This window comes from Cynocephalus volans, chromosome 10 (genome assembly GCF_027409185.1).
Source record: "Cynocephalus volans isolate mCynVol1 chromosome 10, mCynVol1.pri, whole genome shotgun sequence".
Taxonomy (NCBI): Eukaryota; Metazoa; Chordata; class Mammalia; order Dermoptera; family Cynocephalidae; genus Cynocephalus; species Cynocephalus volans.
Window position 1 is genome coordinate 8,724,077 of NC_084469.1, and position 23,556 is coordinate 8,747,632.

Sequence of the window (23,556 nt, forward strand, 5' to 3'; positions counted from 1 at the left end):
CCGCTACCGGGAGATCTACTTCCAGGTCCCGTGCGGCGGTTCAAAGGGTGACGCGAGAAGGTGCAGGTGAGCGTTCTGGGTCACCGCCCGGCCGGCTGGTCACGGCTTCCCTCGTAGACAGCGCTCCGCAGGGGCGTGGTGGCAGGGCATCCCGGGTCTCTGCAGTGGGCCGCCGGCCTGAGAGACGTGGAGCGTGCCCGGCAGGGGCCCGTTTGTCATGCTCCCTCATTTTGCAGGAATCAACCGAGGCCCAGCGAGGGGACAGGGATGAGGCCTCCTCCCCAGTCATTTAGCATACTTTACTCAGACAGACGACGGTGTGCCAGATACTGTACTAAGTGCGGTATATGCATTATTTCTTTTAATTTAATTCTTACAGTCGTATAAAGTTGGTATCGTTATCCCTGTTTTACTATAAAAGAAACTGAGGTCCAGGAAGTTTACATGGTTAATCCAGGGTCACACCCACAGTGTTAGTTGTTTAAAGAATGAGTCTTGCGCACGACTCAGCCATGCCACATCTAGGTATATACTGAAGAGAATTAAAAACATGCCCACACAAAAACTTATATATGAATGTTCATAGCAGCGTTATGCATAATAGCCAAAAAGTGGAAGCAAACCAAAGGTCCATGAAGCGATGAATGGGTAAACAAAATAGCATATCCGTACAATGGAATATTATTCTACCGTAAAAAGGAATGAAGTACTGATACATGCTGCAATAGGGATGAACCTTGAAAACATTATGCTAAGTGAAAGAAGCAAGTCACAAAAGGCCACATGTTGTATGATTTCATTTATATGAAATATCAAGAATAGGTAAATCCATAGAGACAGAGTAGATTCGTGGTTGCTAGGGGCTGGAGGTAGGCGGGGAAATGGGCAATGACTGCTTAATGGTTATGGGATTTCTGTTTGAGGTGATGAAAATGCTCTGGAATTAGCTAGTGGTGATGGTTACACAAAATTGTGAATAAACTGTTTACCGCTGAACTGCATACGTTATAGGATGAATATTATAGTATGTGAATTATATCTTGATTTTTAAAAAAGGATGATTTTTGGCATCTCTATTTCAAATTCAGAGATCAACAAGGAAGCAGTGTTGAGTCTTGTTACTACCCTCATTAAAATTGTATAATAGTAATTCTACTTTGTGTATACCTCACCTTGACCTAGAAAGGATTTGAGAAGGGTTCCTGTTAAACCACCAATGTAACTGTTCTGAATTCCAGATTGAATGTGTTGCGTCCATGTCCTGTTTCTTTGTTTCTCTGTATGTCATATTTACCTTCATAAAGCTTGGTTATAAAACACATTTAGTGGACTGAATTGAATGCTATAGTCTGTGTCTCATTGCTCTTTTCCTTTTAGGGAATTAATTTGATAGCATGTATTGATGGCTCTAAAGAGCTCATCGCTGTCACTGGATTCCAGTGAGAGTGACTCTGAAGAGTTGCCAACATTTACCTTTCTGAAGAAGGAACCATCTTCAACAAAGAGGAGCCAGCCTCAGCGGGAGGAGAAGATTGTAGTGGTTGACACCTCATATTCTGAGGCCTCCTGTCCTCCATCACCAGGGTTGAAAGATGCACCTCCTGTCCCACACACCGCTGAAACTGTCACACAAACAGAGCCAGTCAGGGTGCTAAGCAGTGGAAGTGAGGATGAAGAGGAATTTATTCCCCTGGCTGAAAGGCTTACATGTAAGTTTCTGACCCATAAGCAGCTGAGCCCTAGGGACTCTAGCTCCCCAATTAAAAGTGTCTTGGATCAACAAAATAACAAAGAAGCATCATTTGACTGGAAAAAACAGCCCTTTTCAAAGATCCATGATGTTCCCCTCCATGATACCTTACAGAGGAATGCATCAAATAACAAGGACTCTATCTTAGACAATCCATGCCATCAGCTTCCAGCTTACCATTCTATCTGCCCTGTCCAGAGCAACAGCTTGACAGTAACCAAAACAAATTCTGACATCCACCCACCTCAGAAGAGAACTAAGCATAGTCAGAAGATCCAGGGAAGAGGCTCACAGGGATGCCAGCAGCAGGGACAAGCATGGCAGAAGGGAAACACCCTGAGACAACAGGAGAGAAAGAAGGCAGCAGCACTGGGTAACAAGCCGAAATGCCAGAGGCCAGAGGAATGCTTAAAGCACATTGTCGTGGTGCTGGATCCAGGTCCTCCTAGCATCTGTCTTCACCCTATGCAAAGTTATCTGCCTTCTGGAGCACCCACTGACATTCCCTTTCCCATCTGTTGCAGTGCTTTTACAGATGGAAGGTGGGGGCCAGCTCCTCGGAGCATTGCAGTCCATGGAGTGCCGCTGTGTGATTGAGGCACAGGCCGTACCTTGCAGTATCACTTGGAGGAGAAGGGCTGAGCCATCTGAGGTAGGGCTGATGTCTCTCCTCCCCTTTAGAGTTACAGGATAAATATGCTTTTATTTTATTTTTTCTTTATTTTTATGTTTTTTTTAAAAACTTTTTCTTTTTTAGTTTTCCTTATTTTTAAGGAAATATACCAATCAAGGCCCCAACAGGAAAACAGATGGCAAACTCAAGATAATTTGAGAAGGATTTAATAAAAGGACTGTTTTCCAAGGCATGGGCAGGGTATGAGGAAACTATAAGGGACAGCACAGTACCTCAGAGGAATAACAACATAACTCAAGGTTTTTCAGCCTCGGTACTGTTCACATTTAGCAGATCATTTTTTGTTGTGCAGGGCTGTCCTATACCTTGTAGAGTGTTTAACAGCAACCCCAGCCTCTACCCACTAGATGCCAGTAGCACCCCTCCCAGTCATAACAATCAAAAATGTCTCCAAATATTGCCAGATGTCCTTTGTGGAGAAAAATTGCCCCTGGTTATGAACCACTAGCATAGCTGTTATTCCTAAGCCTGAAGGGATGAGGGGAGAGAGTGGTTATCAGAATCCAAAAGGAGAGAGAAATGTATAGAGGGCCACCTTGAGAAAAGCTCTGACCTCCAATAGGTTGGGTGTAGCAAACCCTAAATGACCCACCGGGAGGGAGCCAGGGAAAGAAATACCCCAAGTTTGTGCTCCTCCTTCTCTCCAGTCCCTTACTGGGGTTTCCCACTGATCACACCCAGCCAGAGCCAGGGGGCATGCAGACTTTGTGATGTCTGTAGAGAGTACCTCCTCAGGAAGAGAAGATCATCAGCACAGGATGTCTAGTTCTCTAACTGGGCTTTGGGAATGTGGGGGCTTGTGTCTGAATCCCAGCTTCATGGCTTTATTGCTATGACCCTGGCTAGTTACTACATATCTTTGTGCCTCAGTTGCCGCATGTATAAAATAAGGATACTGTTACGTCCCTTCAGTGCCCACTGTTGTGGGAATTAAATGAGATAACCCAGCATCAGCACATAGTAGGCACACAGTAAATGTCTCTTCCCCTTCCCAGGCTCCCCAGGTTACTACAGTTCCTGTACCTATCACTCCTCTGTTTTGGGGGGTTTCTTTTGGCAGCTGGCTGGTAAGGGGACATGAACCCGTGACCTTGGTGTTACCAGCACCACATTCTCCCAAGTGAGCTAACCAGCCAGCCCCCTATTACCCCTCTTATCTGGTAATCCAAAATACTCCATGCATCCTTTTCAAGATTTTATAGATGAAACTTATAAAATCTTATAGATTAAGACTTTTTTCCTCTCTTTTCTGTATCTCATAACTTTTTCAGTAATTTAGAACAATTACCCACACTCCTTATCCTGGGGGTATGAGCAAACCTTTATATTCATACAGCAGTTCCTCTTTTCAAGGCACTTTCACCTTCTCTTATGTTTCAGTCACAGTTATGGTATAAGGTAAGAATTCTGCCCACATCACAGGTGGGGAAATGGGCCCAGAGAAGTTAAAAGCCTTGTTAAGAATCACAGCTGGGAACTAGAACCCAGAGCACCTCCCATGTATACTTTTCTGTATTATGGGTATTGCTTTTTCTTATAGGGACCAAATCAGAAATCTTTCTGCAGGAGTCTTGCTCCTTGATTACTCCATAGTACTGTACTGCTGTAAGATTGTAGCCTTTGCTCTGTTTGATTTACGCCCTGGCTATGATAAAGAAGAGGTGCTCTCACAGACTGAAGTTTCCCTTCTGATTCTTATCTTTGTCACACAAAACCTATGTGTTTGTAAGGGCCACTCAGTTCATAGTGTCTACTGTCAAAGCCAGTAATTTATTTGTAGTAAATTCTTTGGAAGAGTCTCCTTTCCCTCCATTCTCTCATCCAAAATGCATAGAAAAAAATTGGCACTACTTCTCAGCCCCTTTCAGCTTGCTAGTGTTCCTTATTCACCGTCTTGGAGATGCAGTGCACCAAGGTTGATCAATTGAGGGTTGGGGAGGGACAGGATCATAGGTGGTTGTTTCTTGCCACACCTTCATTCAAGAAGAAAAAGGATAATGCACAAGGAGTGGGGGTGCGTTCATTCACCCAGGAGACCTGGGCCACTCTCACAGGTGCTCTATACCAGCTGACCTCCCTCCTGGTGCTGTGTTCTGGGTCCCTTAGCAGGATGGAGAGGACTGGGTGGAGGAGCCGACAGTCCTGGTGCTGCTCCTGGTAGAGGCATTCGTGTCCATGGTCTGCAGCATAAAGCAGGTGAGCAGAGCGAGAGGGCTAGAGCCGAGGCATGGAACAGAGCCAGTTCTTATTAGGGAGCAAGTATTAATGCACTTTCTACCCCTTCATGCAGGGAAGTCTGGGCAGCACTGAGAAAGGGAAGGAAACACTTCAGGGCTTTGTAACTGACATCACAGCAAGGACAGCAGGGAAAGCTCTGTCGCTGGTGATTGTGGATCAGGAGAAATGCTTCAGGTTTGGATTTGTCCTGGCGACTTATTGTTAAAAGGGGCAGGTCTTGGGCCAGATATGGGTTACACTGCAAGATAGCATCCCTGACAAGCCCTGTGGGGGTAGTCATGTCCAGTTTTCTCGTACCTCTTCTGCCTGAGTTCAGCGTGGATTTGCTGTCCTTTGATTTCCTTCCCTGCTTTAGTGCTCAGAATCTTCCAAGGAGAAGGAAGCATGGAGCGGCAAATAAACATGCCAAGGAGAAGCAGCAGCAGAGACAACCAGAAGCCAACACAGGACCCATGGTGTCCAGGGTAGACATGGAAGAGGTAAGAACTTCTTGTTGCCTGAGTCAGGCTGGGTGCTTACTGGTCATCTAACCAGATTTGCTGTTTTTTTGGTTTTTTTGTTTTTTTTTTTTAAAAGATGACCGGTAAGGGGATCTCAACCCTTGGCTTGGTGTTGTCAGCACCACGCTCAGCCAGTGAGCAAACCGGCCATCCCTATATAGGATCCGAACCCGTGGCCTTGGTGTTATCAGCACCGCACTCTACCGAGTGAGCCATGGGCCGGCCCTCAGATTTGCTGCTGATAGAGAATAATGCCTGCAGGACAGTTTCCTGCCTTGGTACTGAGTAGAAGAGAAGAGGCCAAACAAGGGAGCCAAAGGGCTGGGATGCGGCTTCAGTGAACACCAGAGAACGACTTTCAACTAGACTGTCTCTCCACCCTTCCAGTCCATTGTTGCTTTTGGGTTTCTAGGCATTGGTGGACCTGCAGCTACACACAGAAGCCCAGGTTCGAATTGTGCATAGCTGGAAAGAGCTGGCCGACTTTGCGTGCACATTCACAAAGGCTGTGGCCGAGGCACCCTTCAAGTGAGTGCACCCAGCAAGTTCAGCCTCTGTGCTGGGCCTTGTCCTTTACAATAGTTCCTGCAGCCAAGGAAAATGTCCTTTTCCCCTAAACTCTGTAGTCAGTCCTTTGTCTCTCAAGCTTGAGGCAAAGGAGCTGACCTTATGCTGGGGGTTCTTGGGGGAGAGCTCTCAAGCCCAGTCCCTTTTAAAATATTTTCCTTTAGCTTATGTGTAAGTATGTGTTCTGCAGATTGATACTAGGTTACCTGTAGGCCAAGTTACCAGGATTCATTACAGTTCAGATCACAACATAAGCCCTATTACAGCAAATTTTTAACCTTAGTTCAAAGAGTATTCATAGAATTTAAAATTAATATAGGACCTCAGAGACAATTCAGCCTAAGTCTCTTATTTTATATTTGAGGGAACTACTTGTCTAAGCTCCTAGCAAGTTAGAAGAACCAGAAATAGACTCCAGATTTCCTGATAATCCAGTCCCTTGTGCTTACCCATGTGCACACTGCTTCCCTGGGCAACACAACCCATCTCAACATAAACAAAAAAGAATCTGATACCTTCTCTTCTAATAAAAAGGACAACATGTAGTTTTTAAAAGAATCAGCAATTGGCATTGTTTGGGATCAGTGTGGGTACTCAGATTGGGCCAGACATAATGTTGTGCCCACCTCTTCTGAGGTCAGTGGAAGGAGGGTTTTTCAGCTCCCAGTTGAGGAGACAATTGTGGGAGAGTAATGAGCAGTTCTCCAACTGTGCTGTTTGCAGGAACCTCCGAGATCAAACTAGCTTTTCTTTCTGTCTGGAGAGTGACTGGGCTGGAGGAGTGAAGGTGGACCGCTCTGGCAGGGGACTCGCATTGGTCTGGAGGAGACAGATTCAGCAGCTGAACCGAGTCAGCCTGGAAATGGCCAGTGCTGTTGTGGATGCCTATCCCTCCCCACAGCTCCTGGTACAGGTAAGCTGCTCTAGGGGTTGCTGCCCAGCACCCTGTGGCCTCAGTGGGTCCCCCAGACGATTTCCATGGACAGCATTGTTGAGGGCCCAAGAAAGCCTGGTAGGTCAGCAGTGTGGGTCTGCTAAGATCAGAGTCAACACTGACCCAGGGAGGAAGGACAGGTTCTCATCCCCCAACTCAATCTTACCACCCTCCTTGCTCATGGAAGAGGGATGAATGTGGATGGTACAGTACAATGAGGTCATTTACCACTTTCAGGCTTATCGGCAGTGTTTTTCGGAGCAAGAACGCCAGAATTTGCTCACAGACATCCGGGTGCGCCGTGGGGAAGGTGTCACATCCACCTCCCGCCGTATTGGACCAGAGCTGTCCAGGCGTATCTATCTTCAGATGACCACTTTGCAGCCACATCTCTCTTTAGACAGTACTGACTGATGCTAGCCCTCAGCGACAAGGATGAAAAGCTGGAGATTTCCACCTCCTCAACCTTGGAGCCTGACTGCAATAAAGACTGGAAGTGCCTCCTGGAGCACAAGCCTGGGTGAGGCCCAGTCTTACCTGGGTTTCACTGTGACAGTCTCCCTCCCTGTCAGCTTGGGGCAGAAAGGTGAGATACCTGCATCTACCTTCACCAACATTGGTTTCTCTCCTAGCAAAAATCAGCTGACATGGTCAAACCACCCCTACCCCTGTCCCAGCCAGCCGTCTAAACACAAAGGAACAAAGACAAACCACTCAGACACGTATTTAATAATTGTAGAAATCCAAAAGAATTAGCATCAAATTTCAAAGACATGAGTGAACTGTTGCCTGTGGGTTGGCTTGACTAGGCTCAGCCACTGAACTGCCTCGACCAGCCAAGGAATAGGGTGTGATGACTATGCTGACTTCTGTGTTATCTTATTCTCATCTTATGTAATATGTGTTTAGTTTCAATAAAGCATTTGTACCAACAGCTCTGGAGCTTGAGGAAGCCTAAAGGAATGTGTAGTGATTTTGAGTAAGATGTGGACCTACGCAGTAGAGCTATCCTTGGGGTGGGGAGAGAAAGTCCTTTCTTCCAGTATCAGGACAGTCATGAGTGGCAGTCCTATCCAAATGGGCCACCAGGGCCGAAAAGCTGGACTTTGCCCTCCTTGTCTCTGAACTATGACAGATGCTTGCTCCTTGCAGGGAGGCAAGGAGCTTGAACGAGCACCATAACAGTCATTCCTGATTCCTTCATCCAGCTGTTGGGAAAAGAAGAGGCAAAGGAGGCAAGAACATGCTCAATCTAGCAGACAAAAGAATGACAGTGCTGCCCTTCTTTGTGCTAGTCATCAGTTAATGTGCCACTTTTCAGCTCCCTGGTGCAACTTGCTTCCCTTCACTTCCTACTCATTTCCACTCATTCATTCCCTTCATTATAGGTCTAGAATCAATTCTAAACCTGTGTCTATGAAGCTGAGTCTTCAGGTTGCCTTTGAGGTATTTAATCACACCAAGTGCTAACAGAGCTGTCACAGACAATGTAGCTTTGCAGAGATCCACCTCCTTGCTTAGTAGCAATCAGCAAGTTAATGCTCTAAAATTGAGGCAAGGAGCCTGGACTGTTGCCATTTTATGGAAGCCACATAAGCTGGGGCAGAACTCTACAGGAGCTGTCCAAGACCCTGATAGCATGAGATTTCTGTTTGTGGGTATGAATCTGTCTACCGTGAAAGATCCTATACTTTGGCTAAAACATATTCTAGTGTGGGATCTGTTCTCTCAGGACATTATAAAGTAGGCAAAATGATGTAAAGGAAAGAAAATACCAGAATAGGAGTCCAGTTCTGCCTCAAAATAGCTGGGAGACCATAGGCAAGTCACAGAAGACCCCGGTTTCTCTGTCTGCAAGTGTTATATTGGACTGTTTGGTCGAAGTCCCTTTCACAGCTGGAGATTTTGTTATGGTCACTAAAATACTTGAATGTCTGAGGTCCTTAAGAAAATAGGTACACTCCTCCCCACAATTTAGGCTGAATTTGCTGAATATGGTGTTCCCCTAATCCCCAAAACATACTGCCTCCTGATCTGCCCTGGTTACCCAGGGAGGAATGAAAGAAAGGGTTTGTGACATACAAAAGTATAAATGTAGTGACAGCTGACCATTTAGTAGACACAAGCCTTGCCTTTACACAGCTTTGTATAATAACTAGAAAAGGCTATGTTTTCTCTCTCCCCAACCCCAAGCCTATTCCATTAGGCATGCAGGTATATGTCCCCCACCTCCCATTTCTCTTCATTCCACCAGGGAACCCTGACTAAGGAACAAAGAAGTCCTACAAAGAGGAGGTCTCAAGTACCAATTGGCAGCCATTTGATGATGGCACGTAGGCCTGATGCTAAAAAGAGGTTGTGTCCAGCAGAACCCAATTCCATAGGAATCCAAGCTCCAAGGCTGGGAGGCAGCAGGTGCTGAGGACAAGCTCACTGCTGAGAGTCGGTCTGGAGAACCCACTGGAGGATCTCATGGCGCCGCAGACTCTGGACTGCATTGTCATAGATGGTGTTCAGGCTGGTGCAGAAGGGCTGCTGCTGCAGCTCTGTCACCCGACAAGCAACCAGCCCACCTGCCACACACAGCAACAGCAGAAGCAGCAGCAGCTTCAGCACAGCCCAGGACCGGGGATGTTTCCGGGGTGGAGGCTTGCGGGGCCGGGAGCCAGACTTAGATTCTGGAGGGACAAAATCACAGTAGACAAAACAAGTTTAGTCAGGTTGAGGAGACCCACTTTCTACCAATGTGTGCTAGTCTCTTTCACGCAGATCCACTTCCATCTCCTCCTCAAGCAAAAGCTCCCAGGACTTGAAGAGAAAAATGTTTTAAGAATATCTGAGTTCTTAAAAACTTGCTTGCTATCCAGAGACTAAAACAAAAATGACTTCTCCCTTGGATCTCAAAGGAATACTTTCAGAACTGGAACTCATTCTGCATGCCTCAAGTAGCTCACAGTCCCCAGGGTCCTAAGTTCTCCTCGGTAACATGGTGAGGACCCAGGTCCTTCAACATGGCAGGGCTTATCAGGAGACATCAAGCATGGACAGAATGCTGCCCATCTGGGGAAAGAGGGTCAACATCTATTAATATCATTTATGTCAGTATTATTATACAATATGTATATAAAAAGAAAGCCTGGAAGGTAATACACCATATTGTTGTTGGGTTTTTTTTTGGTGGCTGGCTGTACAGGGATGGAATCCTGGACCTTAGTGTTATCAGCATCACGCTCTAACTAACTGAGCTAACCAACTAGCACTACACTGCAGTACAGGTATTGCTCTAAGTGCTCAAGTAAACAGTGATTATTGCTGGGAATAGGGGATTACAGGTGATTGCCATTTTCTGATAATTATATATGTATCTTTTCTAAATTCTCAGCAGTGAACATATATTACATTTATAAATATAGAAAAAATTGGGGGCTGGCCGGTTAGCTTAGTTGGTTAGAACGTGGTGTTATAAAACCAAGGTCAAGAGTTCGGATCCTGGGCCGGCCCGTGGCTCACTCGGGAGAGTGCGGTGCTGATAGTACCAGGGCCACGGGTTCGGATCCCATGTAGGATGGCCGGTTAGCTCACTGGGTGAGCGTGGTGCTGACAACACCAAGTCAAGGATTGAGATCCCCTTACCGGTCATCTTTTTTAAAAAAAAAAAAAAAAAAAAAAAAGAGTTCGGATCCCTATACTGGCCAGCAGTGAGAAAAAAGAAAAAATTGGTTTTGAGATTTTTTAGGCAAAATTTTTTAAAACTTGACTGAGCACCCACCATGCCAAGAACTACATGTCCTGTTTTCTCATTTAATCCTTATCACTACCCTGTAAGTAGGTATGATCTTTATTTTCAACAAGAAAATAAAAAAGGTGGTGAGATCAGGTGACTTATCAAGGCAAGAGTGAGCAGAGACAGGGACACAGGCCTCTACCCTCTGTACATAGCTCCTTCCTCTCTAAGATACCTCTCCTTCAGGGATCCCTTCTGACCCAGAAGATATATGATCCTCCCTAGTATATGGAGCCACAAAACTACATAAATTCAACTGGATATATTAAGACAAAATACTAAAATATGTTTTCTAAGCAACGTGGCTCCCTGCATGCAGGCCAAAAGATACTTCTGGTGTTCAATCAAAGTGATCTGTTTTGACTCAGGAGAAAACCACAAGCAGTGCTGGCTTTATAGAAAGATTGCACCATGTACTCAGAACACACCAAGTACACTGCATGGATGATGTGAGTACTTTTAAGAGTAACTTGACCGTGTGCAATCTTTACCTTTCTCAGTGATTTTAGAACTTCGCCCCTACAAAAAGTGAGACTCCCTGTTCTGGGAATCCTGTAAGACACATCTGACCAAAACATCTGCACAGAAGGATGTGGGCACTAGCTCCCTAGGAATGTCCCCCACTCTCTATAACCAAACTCTCAGGGCCTAGTCTCCTTCAAACTCTCTCATGCTACTCTCCCTGTCCTCAGATTACAGTTTAAGGTTCACAAGCTCACTCACTCATGAATCTATGCCTGAAAACATAACTGAGTCTCTCCTCTGCACCTCAGCTGGAACTTTGCAACAGAGAGAAAACTTACTCGGGGCCTGATTTGTTTCCTTCTTAGGTTTCTTCTCTTGTTCCCGCTTGGATGCTTTGACGGCATCATACTCCTTTCTGCGACGTTCCTTCTCTTCCGCTTTTTCCCGCTTCCGCACTTCCCGCTCCTGAGCTTCCTTAGCTCGCTGCTTAGCCTCCCGCTTCTTCTCTGCCTCTACAACAAAATATATCAAACAGGACTGCTCTCCCACAAACTCTCCAGCAGTTTGCTTTCCAAGTGATTAAAAATATGGATTCAGGGCCCGCCCGTGGCTCACTCGGGAGAGTGCGGTGCTGATAACACCAAGGCCCCGGGTTCGGATCCCATATAGGGATGGCCGGTTTGCTCACTGGCTGAGCGTGGTGCTGACAACACCAAGTCAAGGGTTAAGATCCCCTTACCGGTCATCTTTAAAAAAAAAAAAAAAAAAATATGGATTCAGCTGCCTTTTCTCTTGTGCCACAGGTGAGCCACTTTTTTTTTTTTTTTTTTTTTTTAAAGATGACTGGTAAGTGGATCTTAACCCTTGATTTGGTGTTGTCAGCACCACGCTCTCCCAAGTGAGTGAACCAGCCATCCCTATATAGGGATCCGAACCCGTGGCCTTGGTGTTATCAGCACCACACTCTCCCAAATGAGCCACGGGCCAGCCCCGAACCACATAAATATTAAAAGGAAACAGCACCTTTCTGCTCTCCAGGAAGTAAGCCCTCCCTAAAACACAATAAGCTCTCAGGGTTTCCTGAGTGAATTTTTATTAAGGGGTTCCTAGCTACAAGCAGCAAAGAGATTAGGGCAAAATAACAAGAGACTGAAGAAAGGCATGGATGATAAATCTGGTACTTCTCTAGATTAGGTACTAAACTCAGAAGGCATAGCAATTGGAAGCCTTCTAGAACACAGATATGAAGAGGAGAAACAATGGGCATGTTGATTCTACAGGACTCCTATCTTCCCAAGCTTCAGAAACGCACGTGGCATACGGAAGGCAGGTGAGAAAAGGAGCACTCAAGTTTAGGGTTAGAGACAATGACAATGTTTTTCTTAAAAGATGAGACTAATAGTTTGTCAGTTATCTCTAGACTTCAGCTCAGGAATCTATGTACTTAACAGCTAAAGTACGTTTACATGCAGTATGCAATTTCCAAATTATTGGGTTCTAAAAATGCATTTCCAAATTAGTTATTTGGAAGTCTGAAATACATTTTCCTAAAGCCAGAATGCCACACATGGTGGTTAAATGTCCTTTTAGGGCTTAAAGCCTATTTCAGCCATAATGTAGCTGAATAGTAGTACTATAATTACTGTAGCTTTCCACTACTTTTCTATGTACAAGCAAGTTCCAAGTTCCAGCTGGACGCTGAGAACGCCAAAAGTGCACAACACCCAGCCTCTAGAGAACATGTACTGTCAAGAAGTGAAAGTAGCAGGGGTCAAAGTAAACACAGGCATGTCTTGCCACAGTGGCCATGCCTGTATAAGGGACAATTGTAACTCAGGCATTCTGATCTCAGGGACTGCCTATAATCAGTACTGTACACATCCCTTCTCCAACCAGAGTAGTCTTCCAGTAAAGGGACTTGGAAATCAGTTAGCCAGCCAGTCAAGAGAGCACCTACTACGTGCCAGGTATTGCTCTAAGTGCTCAAGATGCAGCAGTGGAGAAGACAGGTCAGATTCTAGTGCCTAAGTCATTTACTTTCTAGAGAGGGAAACAGACAATAAGCAAGTGAACACAAAGTAAATTAGACAGTGTTGGGGCCGGCCCGTGGCTCACTCGGGCGAGTGTGGTGCTGATAACACCAAGGCCACGGGTTCGGATCCCATATAGGGATGGCCGGTTGCTCACTGGCTGAGCGTGGTGCTGACAACACCAAGTCAAGGGTTAAGATCCCCTTACCAGTCATCTTTTATAAAAAAAAAAAAAAAAAGACAGTGTTATGTACATAAAGAAAATAACAAACGTTAGTGAGAAACTGGTAAAGGGTCACGAAAAAAGATGACATTGTGTAATGATAAATACAGTAATTAAAAAAAAAGAAAAATAACAAGATGTGATGGAGAATGACAGTTAGGTTTCTAGTTTGGGTGGTTCTGAAAGGGCTAAGGCTAACCTAAGATAAAATTTGAGCAGAGACAGGAGGGATTATATGAAGCCAGCCATGTACACATTGAGGGAAAAGGAAACCAAGTACAGCCTCAAATATGAGACTGTAGTTGGTATGTTCAAGCAACAGCAGAGGCTTGTGTGGCTAAAGTTAATGGCATGTTTTCCCTTGTGTGTGGAACAAGGCCAGAGGCAGGCAAGCAGGCTTGGGCCAGTGTGGCTTTGTTCACCATGTCACTGAGTTTGGATCTCATTCTAAGTTCAATGAGATGCCATTAGAGGGTTTTAAACAAATAGCAGCATAACTGACTTGTTTTAAAAAGATCTCCCAGGCTGCTGTGTAGAGAATGGGCTTATGAAGATGGCACAATTGCAGAGAAATGTTAGGAGGTACTGTGGTAATGTACACGCTGGAGGCACTGGAGGTGAAGAAACAGTCACATATAGAACTTGCTGACAGAAGAAAGGACATCTCTCCTATTTCGGGCTGGAATAACTACAGGGACAGTGATTTCCTATTATGGGAGAACACTAGGAGGGGCTGAAAGGGATTAGGGATGTTTTAGCCACGTTTAACTTGAGATGCCTATTAACCCTCCAAGCAGAGACAAAAGACAAGCAGTTGAATGTGATTCTGGAGCTCAGTGGAGAAGCCAGGAGTGGAGAGAGATTCATCATATAAAAATGATACCACCTGCCACCACAATATTCCCCTCTCCCCCTACTGTTCTTCATGGCTCTTCTCTCCTGAGTTCCAGCTCCTGAAGCAAAAGCAGCAGCTGGCTGGGATAAGAACCTAGAAGATGACTAGAATAGGGATGGCTACCTACCTCGTTCTGCTTCCAGCCGCCGCTGCCTCTCGCGCTCCTGATCTGCCTGCACAGCCTTCATGTGCTGTAACACCTGCAAAGGAGAGGAAGGCTGTGAACTACTCAAAGTTGTAGTTTTCACTGCTTACAGCTGCTGAGAGAAGTCTCAAAAAATAAACTATTTTCGGGATCCCAGATCACCATGGGCCCCTGTGGCAATGCAGAACTAACAGAGTTAATCCTATCTTTTTGTATCCTAAGTTACTGCGCCAGCCTTAGTTAGAAAAGAGTTATATGATCCCAGTTCATTAAAGCTGTCAGAACAAAGTTTAGGGCTGGCTGATTAGCTCAGTTGTTTAGAACAAAGTGTTTTTGTTTGTTTGTTTTAACAGATGACTGGTAAGGGGATCTTAACCTTTGACTTGGTGTTATCAGCACCACACTCTCCCAAGTGAGCTAACCAGCCATCCCTATATAGGGATCTGAACCCGTGGCCTTCTTGTTAGCAACACCACACTCTTCCAAGTGAGCCACGGGCTGGCCCAGAGCACAGTGTTAAAACAACAGGGTCAAGGGTTTGGATCCCCATACCAACCAGCCAATAAAAAAAAAAAAAAAAAGTTTGTAAGACACAATGCCACCTCGAATCCGTAAAAAGTTCCGTTCTTTACAATCACTCACGTGCATGATTTCACATAATTCTCCCAGTAATTCCTTGTGATTGGCAGAAACAGCATTTCCTCCAACTCACTTTCCTGCCCTCCCCTCCTCCTTCTCTGTGGAATTCAACACAGGAAACTGTAATTACTTCCTACCTGTCTGCCTTAGTCATAAGACTACCACATGCACCAAGGAGGAGAGCTCTAAGAGAAAGTCCAAACACTTCATGCTTGTACTTGGCACCCCAACTCCCCCAAATCCTCATCAACTCACTCATGGATGACTTCTGACTAAAAGAGCTGCAAAGATTCTCACTATGTGCATGGTTGGAGGAGGTGGTTAAAAGACCTTTGTGATTGTCGTTTTTTTTTTTTTTTTTTTTTTTTTTTTTTTTTTGTGACCGGCACTCAGCCAGTGAGTGCACCGGTCAGTCCTATATAGGATCCGAACCCGCGGCGGGAGCGTCGCCGCGCTGCCAGCGCAGCACTCTACCAAGTGCGCCACAGGCTCGGCCCATGACCTTTGTGATTGTTTAGAAGCTAGTATTCCTTGAATATAGGGGACAGAACATAAGCTTGGAGCTCAATGCAATCCTGACTCTTTCACTTACTATGTGACCTTAGCAAGCGACTTAACCTTTTTGAGCTGATTTTCTCATCTGGAAAACAGAGATAAGATATGCTTCTCAGACTGTTATGAAGATTAAATAACACAACTTGTACTGTCTGCCTAGCACAATCCCTGGCATTACATGTGTTCAGTAAATACTGCTGCTTTATCATTTTATTTTCTGTATCACATGAATAATAATAAAAAAGAAAAACCTGAACGATTCTAATTAAGACAGCAAAAGGGTCTTGTTTCACTACTGCACTAAACAACCTGCAGGACAGACAAGTGTGTTCAAACATAATTCTTTTCCTTTCTTGGAAACTTCAGACACACATGCACTGATCATGACAGGCTTAGAAGCAGGCCTGCAAAAGTATCTCCCTTCAAGAGCACGGTTTCTGGCCAGCCGTCAAAAAAAAAAAAAAAAAAAAAGAGCCTGGTTTGAAGCCACAGGGACCCTTGTCCTGAGTAACCCAGGACTTGAACCTGCCGGCACCTCTCTCAAGGGAGTCAAGCTTACAAAAATGGCTGCTCAACAAGGAGTTGCAGGATCTAAAGAAAGGTCAAGCATGATAGTGAGAGGCAGCCCAAGTTCAAAGCCCCTGTCTCACTCTGAACTCAATATTAAATAAGTACCAATTATTCAGGTGGTTTTAGGGAGTGTACTACTGGGTAAGAGATGTCCCTTTTTACCCTGGCTACAAGTGCTACTGTCACGATTTAATTATCTGGAAACACAGGCAGTTCAGAAATGGGAGAGACTCCCCTAGTGTAGAATGGGAGCTCCTGGAGGGTAGATGTTATCTACCTATCCTAGTTCTCAGCATATAGTAAGCATTTTATGAATACTGTTGAACGAATTATTTGTGAAAGGTGCTTTAAATATGCAGCAAGCTGATCAGTTACTACAACTAATTCATTCACCCACAAAGTCCAGAGCTGGTGAGACCTAAGCTAACTCCTGGAGACAAGTGACTTCCTTCTGACTGGCCCAAGCCACTCCCCTACAATTCCTAAAGGTGCTGCAGCTCTGGGGCAGCAATGCCAGGGACAAAGGCTTTAGTTACCACATCCACAATGCACTGCATTACCTGGAGCTTTGTCTGGAAGATATATGCAAGTACAAAAAGCCTTTGCACTCAATAAAAATGTTTTTGGGTTTTTTTGTCGTGGCTGGCTGGTGCGGGAATCCAACTCTTGACCTTGGTGTTATAACACTGCGCTCCAACCCGCCAACCTAACTGGCCAGCCCCAAAAATGATTTCTGTAAGTCAAAAACTGTGGAATATCATCAGTTTCATATGGTTGAACATATTACCTGTTGAATAAATGAATGAATAAATGGAAGGTGTGCAGATGCTGAGGGTTTCTCATGTCAGAGAAATGGAAGTAATACCTACTTCTCAGGGTTATGAAGACTGTGAGATGGTACCTGCAAAGTGTCTAGGACAAAGGAAGGGTAATCGATGGTAGCTACTGTGTCTTCAGAATGGAAATCACTTCTAAGCACCAAGTTTTCAAAACAAGAGTTCACTGATCACTTGTACTGTCTTTATCTAAGGGAAAACTGTTGTTTTGGCCACTTGGTTATGTTAACTTTGTATTTGATTTCTTGTAACAGTGGATGATAAGATGACAGACTAGATTATCTCTGAGCTAATGATGAAAAAGAAAAGGCCATTACTTTTGAGATTCACGGTAGAGACATATCATATACACATTTAACTGACATTAATTGTAGTATTTAAAGTTATGGGGTTTTTTGTTCGACATGTCCCCTAAACACAGCCAAGTCAGTCATTTGGTGCTCAGCTAATGAAGCAGCAATCTGTCCCAAAGCTGGAGGGAAAAAAAATGACTGTAGTTGGCGTTATTGAGAGATGGGTATAGTGCTGTTCTTAAGAAGCAGGGTAAGACATCTTCAAGGTTACTGCCACTGGCAATGTTTGCGTTGCATGCTGCCTTTAGTTTACCACTCCTCTATGAGATGGCTCAACTACAGTCAAATGCCAGGTCTGCCCAGGATGTGTCTGCTGACAGTATAAATTTATAAATATTAACACTTTTATTACCAAAATTCCTACAATAATTGTGCCTCAAAGAGGCCACAGCCCCTAACCCTCTTGTTCCATTAAAACAACTGTCAACAGAGTGCAATGTTGGATCATGCAAGGTCCTGGCTTCTTAAGAAAGCAAGAACTGCAAGAGAGCTGAAGACAGTCTTTTTCTACTACTTGAAAAGTAAATGTAAAAACAAAAGTCTCTGCTTGACAGACTCACAGTGGACATATTTCACTGAGACCTTGGTGCTTTATTCAACACACTGCTACAGGTGCCCTGGGAGGAAAAAAACAAGAGACGGGAGAGGCAAGTCCCAAGGGAGTGTGTGAAAGAGACACCCAGAGGCCTCATGCTTACCTTGTTTGCACACTGCTTACACTGCTTCTCATCCAAGCAATCGCCTGCCACTTTGGCCAGGACAGGATCTAGGGGGTTATCCTTCAGGTCCAGCCACTTCAGATTCTAAAGAAATGGACAGAGGCTGGCTAAGTTCGAGTTCATACACAGTCCCAGAAGGTGTAACAAAACGAGCAGGAAGAAAGCCACTGTGTGTTCCACCTACAGGGAAAGCCATCTGAGGCAGGGCCAAGAAGGTGGTATCTCTCTTGGCCTTTCTCACAGCCATGTTCCACCAGTCCCTGAGCCCCCTGCCACACCTGGCCGTGAAACCTGGTCCATGAATTGTTACCTTGAGCTGAGCAAAGCTGACAGGCAGGGTGATTAGCCTGTTGTTGAGGAGATCCAGGTGTTGGAGGTTGACCAGACGACCAAAGTCTGCCGGCAGATGCTGCAGCTTGTTCTTACTCAGGTCCAGCTTCACCAGGTGTGTGAGGCCACAGAAATCCGACTAGGACCCAAAGAGAGGACACCTAAGCCTTGAGCCCACACACTTTGGTGTAACACTCTGAAAGCCCCCAAGTCAGAGGCACCTATGTATAAATTCTGACTCTTTTACCAGCTATTCCTCCTCAAATGAAAAAGAACACCTGCCACTCCTGGTGGTAATTACCAAAATGTGTATATAAAAGGGCTTAGCACAAAGTAGGCACAAAATACATGTCTTCCTTCCTCCTCAGTTCTCCCTCCAACCCATCCCCACACTGCTACTGGAATTAGGAACCCATTCTGTCCTCCCCTAGCACCCTATAATTCACCTTTCACAGAATCTGTCAAAACACAGTGTGACCATCCATTTTGCTAAAAAGAGCAAGCATTCCTTTAGTATTTAGTCTTATTCTCTGTCACCTGCAGCATCTAGCACAGTACTTAGCACAGGTACTCCGTGAGTGTTCTTTGAATAACTGACTGACTAGGCTGGGGCCCGTCCTACCCATATTCTGGCTCTGCTTCAGCACAGGCCAAAACATCCCCCTGACATGAAATCTTTGCTAAGCACCAATCTGAAAAGGATGGTACAACCTCAGCTAATGAGGCACTATTCATGCTCTTGTAAACACCAGTGGATCTGCACTGCAGAGTGAAATGGAAGTTGTTAGTACAGATAACCAAACAATCCCAGATTGAATAGCACATTTGGAGGGTTTTGAATGACTATATGCCAAAGTGTACAGCAGGTGTGAGGCTGCAAGGAATTGCTACCCTTCTTTAATTAGACAGAAAATACTTCCTCGAAGAAGTGGGATCTTAGATGCTTTTTGAATATGGGAAGATGCTTTACACAATGAGCAAGGAGGCCTAGGAGAATACAGAGAGGAGAATAGACTAATGATCTAAAGAAGAAAACTGCCAACTTCTGAACTCAATCCCTGAGCCAGAGCCCAACAGGAAGCTGCTCTAGAGTACAGCAAGGAGTGACGTGGCCAGAGTGATGGATGGCAGAGGCAACAATGACAGCACACTTAGGCCTGACCGGGAAGAAGCCATGCTATGGAGGAGAAACCAGCCACTACCCAGGAGAGGCTGAGGGGCTAAATGAATCTAGTGCCCACACAGATAGAGCGAAAGGAGAAAGAACTAGGAGAAGTTAGGCAAAGAAAATCAAAAGGATTTTACCACAGATTGGATGTAGCAAATCTCAAGTAATTCAGGTTCATATTTGGAAGGATAATGATAAGGTAGTCCCATAGAATCACATTCTTTCTTGTTCCCTTTCAAAAGATGCATGGGGTGGGGTGTGCAGGGAGGAGATGCACAAGGAAGCTGTTGACAGCTTTTTCCCCATAATGTGGAGCAACTTACAAAATGGTCTATAGGGCTGGCCAGTTAGCTCAGTTAGTCAGAATGTGGTGTTACAACACCAAGGTCAAGGGGTCAGATCCCATATTGGACAGCTGCCAAAAAAAAAAAAAAAAAAAAAAAAGGAAATGGTCTCTAACCTCTTCAAAGCAACAGGGAGGTAAACTGTTTTTCAAAGGAATAAAATAAGGCAAAAAAAAGATGAGCCCAGTATGTGACTCAGCCAGTATCCTGTTGACTTTAGTTTTCTGTGGCCTGACTTTTCCACTGTTCTAAAGAATGAGGCCTATACCTTGATTCCCTTCCCACTGAGAATAAACAACCCCCCCCACCACACACACACACACACACACACACTCTCTCTCTCTCTCTCTCTCTCTCTCTCTCTCTTAGATTTAGCTGTGGCTTGCCTGTAGGCCTATGCTGAAATTGTGATTTATGACACCGCCCCAGGGAAACAGAAAGGGATGCATCCGGGGCTCCAGGAGTTATGGCTGCTTGCCAGTCTTACCGGTAGAGTACTCAGTTTATTGCAGGACAGATCCAGTACAGTGGCCTTTGGAAGGGCAGCCTAAGAAAGGAAATGAGAAAAACATGTCAAACCAACACCTGGAACAACTCAGTGACATCTGCTAATGAAGCATTTTCCAGAGAAAGTTCCCATGATAAGAAAAGGCCTTTAAGAAATGGTACTAAACAGGCTGGCCAGTTAGCTAAGTTGGTTAGAGCACAGCCTTATAACACCAAGGTCACAGGTTCGGATGCCCATACCGGCCAGCTGCCAAAAAAAAAAAGGCACCAAAGTATTATGTTCCTGGAGATAAGAAAGGAAAAAATGAGCCAGTCAACCACAGTCTAGGGAAGAATGCACAGAGCAGCTGTTTGGCTGTGGAACATCCAAGAAAGGGAAATCTGATTCTTAGAAATTCTCCTTAGCAGAAATTCTCCTTAGCACTTTTAAAATTTTCTCTAGCGCCCCCTAATTAAGTTTCAGGGAAGGGACTGTGTTTAATAAAGTGTTGCAATTCCCATACTCCCCGGTTTAGGTCCTTCCTCAGAGTGGGCACTAAATATTCACACATGTTGGCTGAATCATGACTGAACGAATGAGTAACTGAGTGAATGCCATCTCTATTTGCCCATGGTGTCCAAGGCTGGAGAGGCTCAGCAAAACCAACCCTTCTTTCTCCCCAGGGGCAATGCTGCGTTGACCAGACGCCTGGAGAAAACGGTTTCAGATAGAAGTATTAGGGTCAGTATGAAATAAGGCTGGCCATCTTCCTGGGCTGGGAAAGGAGGCAAACATTCAGTTAAGGACTCTAGGCCAACATGCACATTCCAACTGTTACAAAGTTCTAACATTGAAGTTTGACCAACTGAAAAAGTTTTGGATACTAGAGTGGGAAGAACACTGTAACAGCTACATGTATCAGCATTTACTACCTTCCAAGCATTTTACATTACAATCTTATTTAATCCTCATCATAGGTGTATGAGATGGGAACTATTATCACTTTATAAATGAGGAAATCTAGGCATAAAGGTTAATTGGCTTGCCAAGGGCACTCAGTTATTAAGCAAGGGAACGAGGATGTGAACTGGGAATCCAGTTCTAACCACCACATAACACAGCCATGGTGAAGGGAAGACCTGGCCAAGTGCCAAAGGCAAATGTAATTCCTTAAAAAAGCAGTAAAAAAAAAGTGTAGGTCATATAAAGTGAGGCTGGCTTGGGGGTGGGGATCATGGTGGGAAAAGGAGGGATGTGGGATCTAGCTCCACACTGGCAACAAACTAGGTGTGCAGTCTCCCTGGGGCCTCAGTTTCCTGGGGGGGGGGGGAGGGGTGACGATGTGGGATCCCGCCAGTTTCAGCGGAGTTGGGATGAGACCGTTGCAGTCAAGCTGGAAGATTTCAATTCTTCAGGGAAGGCCGCCTCAAGGCAGGGGAAGCCAGCTGGGATTCGGGCTTCCAAGAAAAGGCTGGTTCTGGGCCACACCCAGGTCTAACAGGAGGCCTACTCCCCGGCCCGAATCATTCATTCATTCTCGAACACGTCCAGCAACTGCTCCGCGGGCTGCTACTTTGGGTTGGGCACGAAGCTGGGCTCCGTGGAAGCCCCCCAAACAGAGGTAGATTCGCTCTTAGCCCGTAAAAAGCCTGGGGCCGGACAAGCAGATCTTTCTTATCTTCTGGAACTGCGCCAAAGTGACACGTGTACATCCCAGGAAGAACACTGCCGTCGGACGTGGCCTCCTCTGGGACTTAGTCCCCCCCCTCCCCCCTTCGTTTTTTTTTTTTTTTTTTTTTTTTTTAAAGATGACCGGTAAGGGGATCTTAACCCTCGACTTGCTGTTGTCAGCACCACACTCAGCCAGTGAGCGAACCGGCCATCCGTATATGGGATCCGAACCCGGGGCCCCGATGCCATCAGCACCGCACTCTCCCGAGTGAGCCACGGGCCGGCCCCCCCCCTTCGTTTTAAAGACGGGGAAACTGAGGCTTGAGAAAGAAGGCAGCCCACGCAGGGGCCGGCGCCTGGGACTCGCGGTACTGTACTGACCAGCTCTTTGACGGGGACCTCATTCAGGTCGCTGAGGCTCAGATCCAGCTCGTTGCCGTCCAGCTTGTCGCGGAGGTTCCCACCCTTGCTACCGGCCTTGGTCATGGTGACGCCAGCTGAGCGGGTCCCGGCTGCGGGGTTCCGACGCGGCGGAGAAAGGAACTGAAAAGCCGCTCGCCGGTTCAGCGGACTCGCAACCAACCGACAACGCCGCGCCCTCCGTCCGCCCGCCGGCCACACTCCGAGCCTCACGTCCCGCTCCCACTGGTGCCGCCGCGACGACGACCACTTCCGCGTCCACGTCACCTTCCGCGGCCACCGAGACGGACTGGGCCAGAGAGGCCCGGGCGTGTGCGGGAGCGCCCTCTGGCGCCCGGAATAGTGCAATGCATGTCGTCGCCACCGCCGGAGGCTCCGAGCTCGTTGACTTCGCAGAGCAGCCGCGCTCCCGGGTGGCCTGGCGTGCACGCTCCGGGCATCGTCGCTGGCAGTGCCACGATGCGAAAGGGCAAGGCACTGGGCGCCAGAAGACCTGCGTTCGCATCCAAAACTCACCTCATCAGATCACCCCCATCTCCTTGGATTAGGAGCAGAAGCAGGGTGTCCTCCAAAATTGTTCCCTGTCCTCTATTTAACGACACTCAAATCACCATCATCGGAAAACCCCTTTCTGTATTTCTCTCCTCTCCACTGCCTCAGCCCTTGTCTCTCTCTATAAATGTAGAAAAGCCCCCATATTCGTATACACCCTATAGAACTAACGTTGTCTTCTCTTCATAGCTAGCCGTTAATGATTGACTAAGATTGTATGGAAAACAGACATCCTGTCTCGCGGATGCATTCCCATATATCTACATCTCTCACCGCAGGAAGCAGTTGTCCCTCACACTCGAAGACATCCTGTGTCCCAGATACCTTTACCTATATAAATCTCAGCCCCCAGTCGACTGGGGAGGCAGTTGGGACTTTACCCTCTGTCTCCTGGTTGACATCTTCCGAAATAAAAGGCCTTTCCTTTTAAGTTCTGTCTGGTGGGTGTGATTTGTGATCTTACAGTGGCGAGCACTCGGACCCACACCTCAGTGATTGCCCCAGTGAAGGGGAATCCCACGGGACTCATTTGTTACCAGCTCCCTCCCATCCACCTCCACCCAGCTCGCTGGATGACCTTTTTGAAAATCTGGCCAAATCTCTCCTGTGCTTAAAACCCTTCAAACCTACAGCTACTTCTAAGATATGGACCACTCCCCTTTCTAGGCTGAGTCCTGCCTGCTTTTG

General features: G+C 46.0%; 2 protein-coding genes across 5 annotated transcripts; one reads left to right on the plus strand and one right to left on the minus strand.

The window, feature by feature from the left end:
* Positions 1 to 21: 21 nt before the first annotated feature.
* On the plus strand, positions 22 to 8,191 carry EME1 (essential meiotic structure-specific endonuclease 1). Of its 4 annotated transcripts, none has more exons than XM_063111257.1 (9): positions 22 to 66; positions 1,378 to 2,189; positions 2,275 to 2,402; positions 4,551 to 4,640; positions 4,735 to 4,856; positions 5,038 to 5,161; positions 5,595 to 5,710; positions 6,473 to 6,662; positions 6,921 to 8,191. In XM_063111257.1, exons 2-9 carry the CDS (start codon positions 1,403 to 1,405, stop codon positions 7,095 to 7,097), a joined length of 1,734 nt encoding a protein of 577 aa, XP_062967327.1. In that variant the 5' UTR covers positions 22 to 66; positions 1,378 to 1,402; the 3' UTR covers positions 7,098 to 8,191. The 4 variants fall into 4 exon arrangements, with proteins under 4 accessions (XP_062967327.1, XP_062967328.1, XP_062967329.1 ...); XM_063111258.1 differs by having other exon boundaries at positions 4,554 to 4,640; XM_063111259.1 differs by having other exon boundaries at positions 1,378 to 1,709.
* On the minus strand, positions 7,392 to 22,573 carry LRRC59 (leucine rich repeat containing 59). Its single transcript, XM_063111261.1, has 7 exons — positions 22,279 to 22,573; positions 20,227 to 20,286; positions 18,208 to 18,366; positions 17,877 to 17,981; positions 14,208 to 14,280; positions 11,271 to 11,444; positions 7,392 to 9,361 (listed from the first exon to the last, which is right to left on the minus strand). Exons 1-7 carry the CDS (start codon positions 22,381 to 22,383, stop codon positions 9,114 to 9,116), a joined length of 924 nt encoding a protein of 307 aa, XP_062967331.1. The 5' UTR covers positions 22,384 to 22,573; the 3' UTR covers positions 7,392 to 9,113.
* Positions 22,574 to 23,556: the final 983 nt, after the last annotated feature.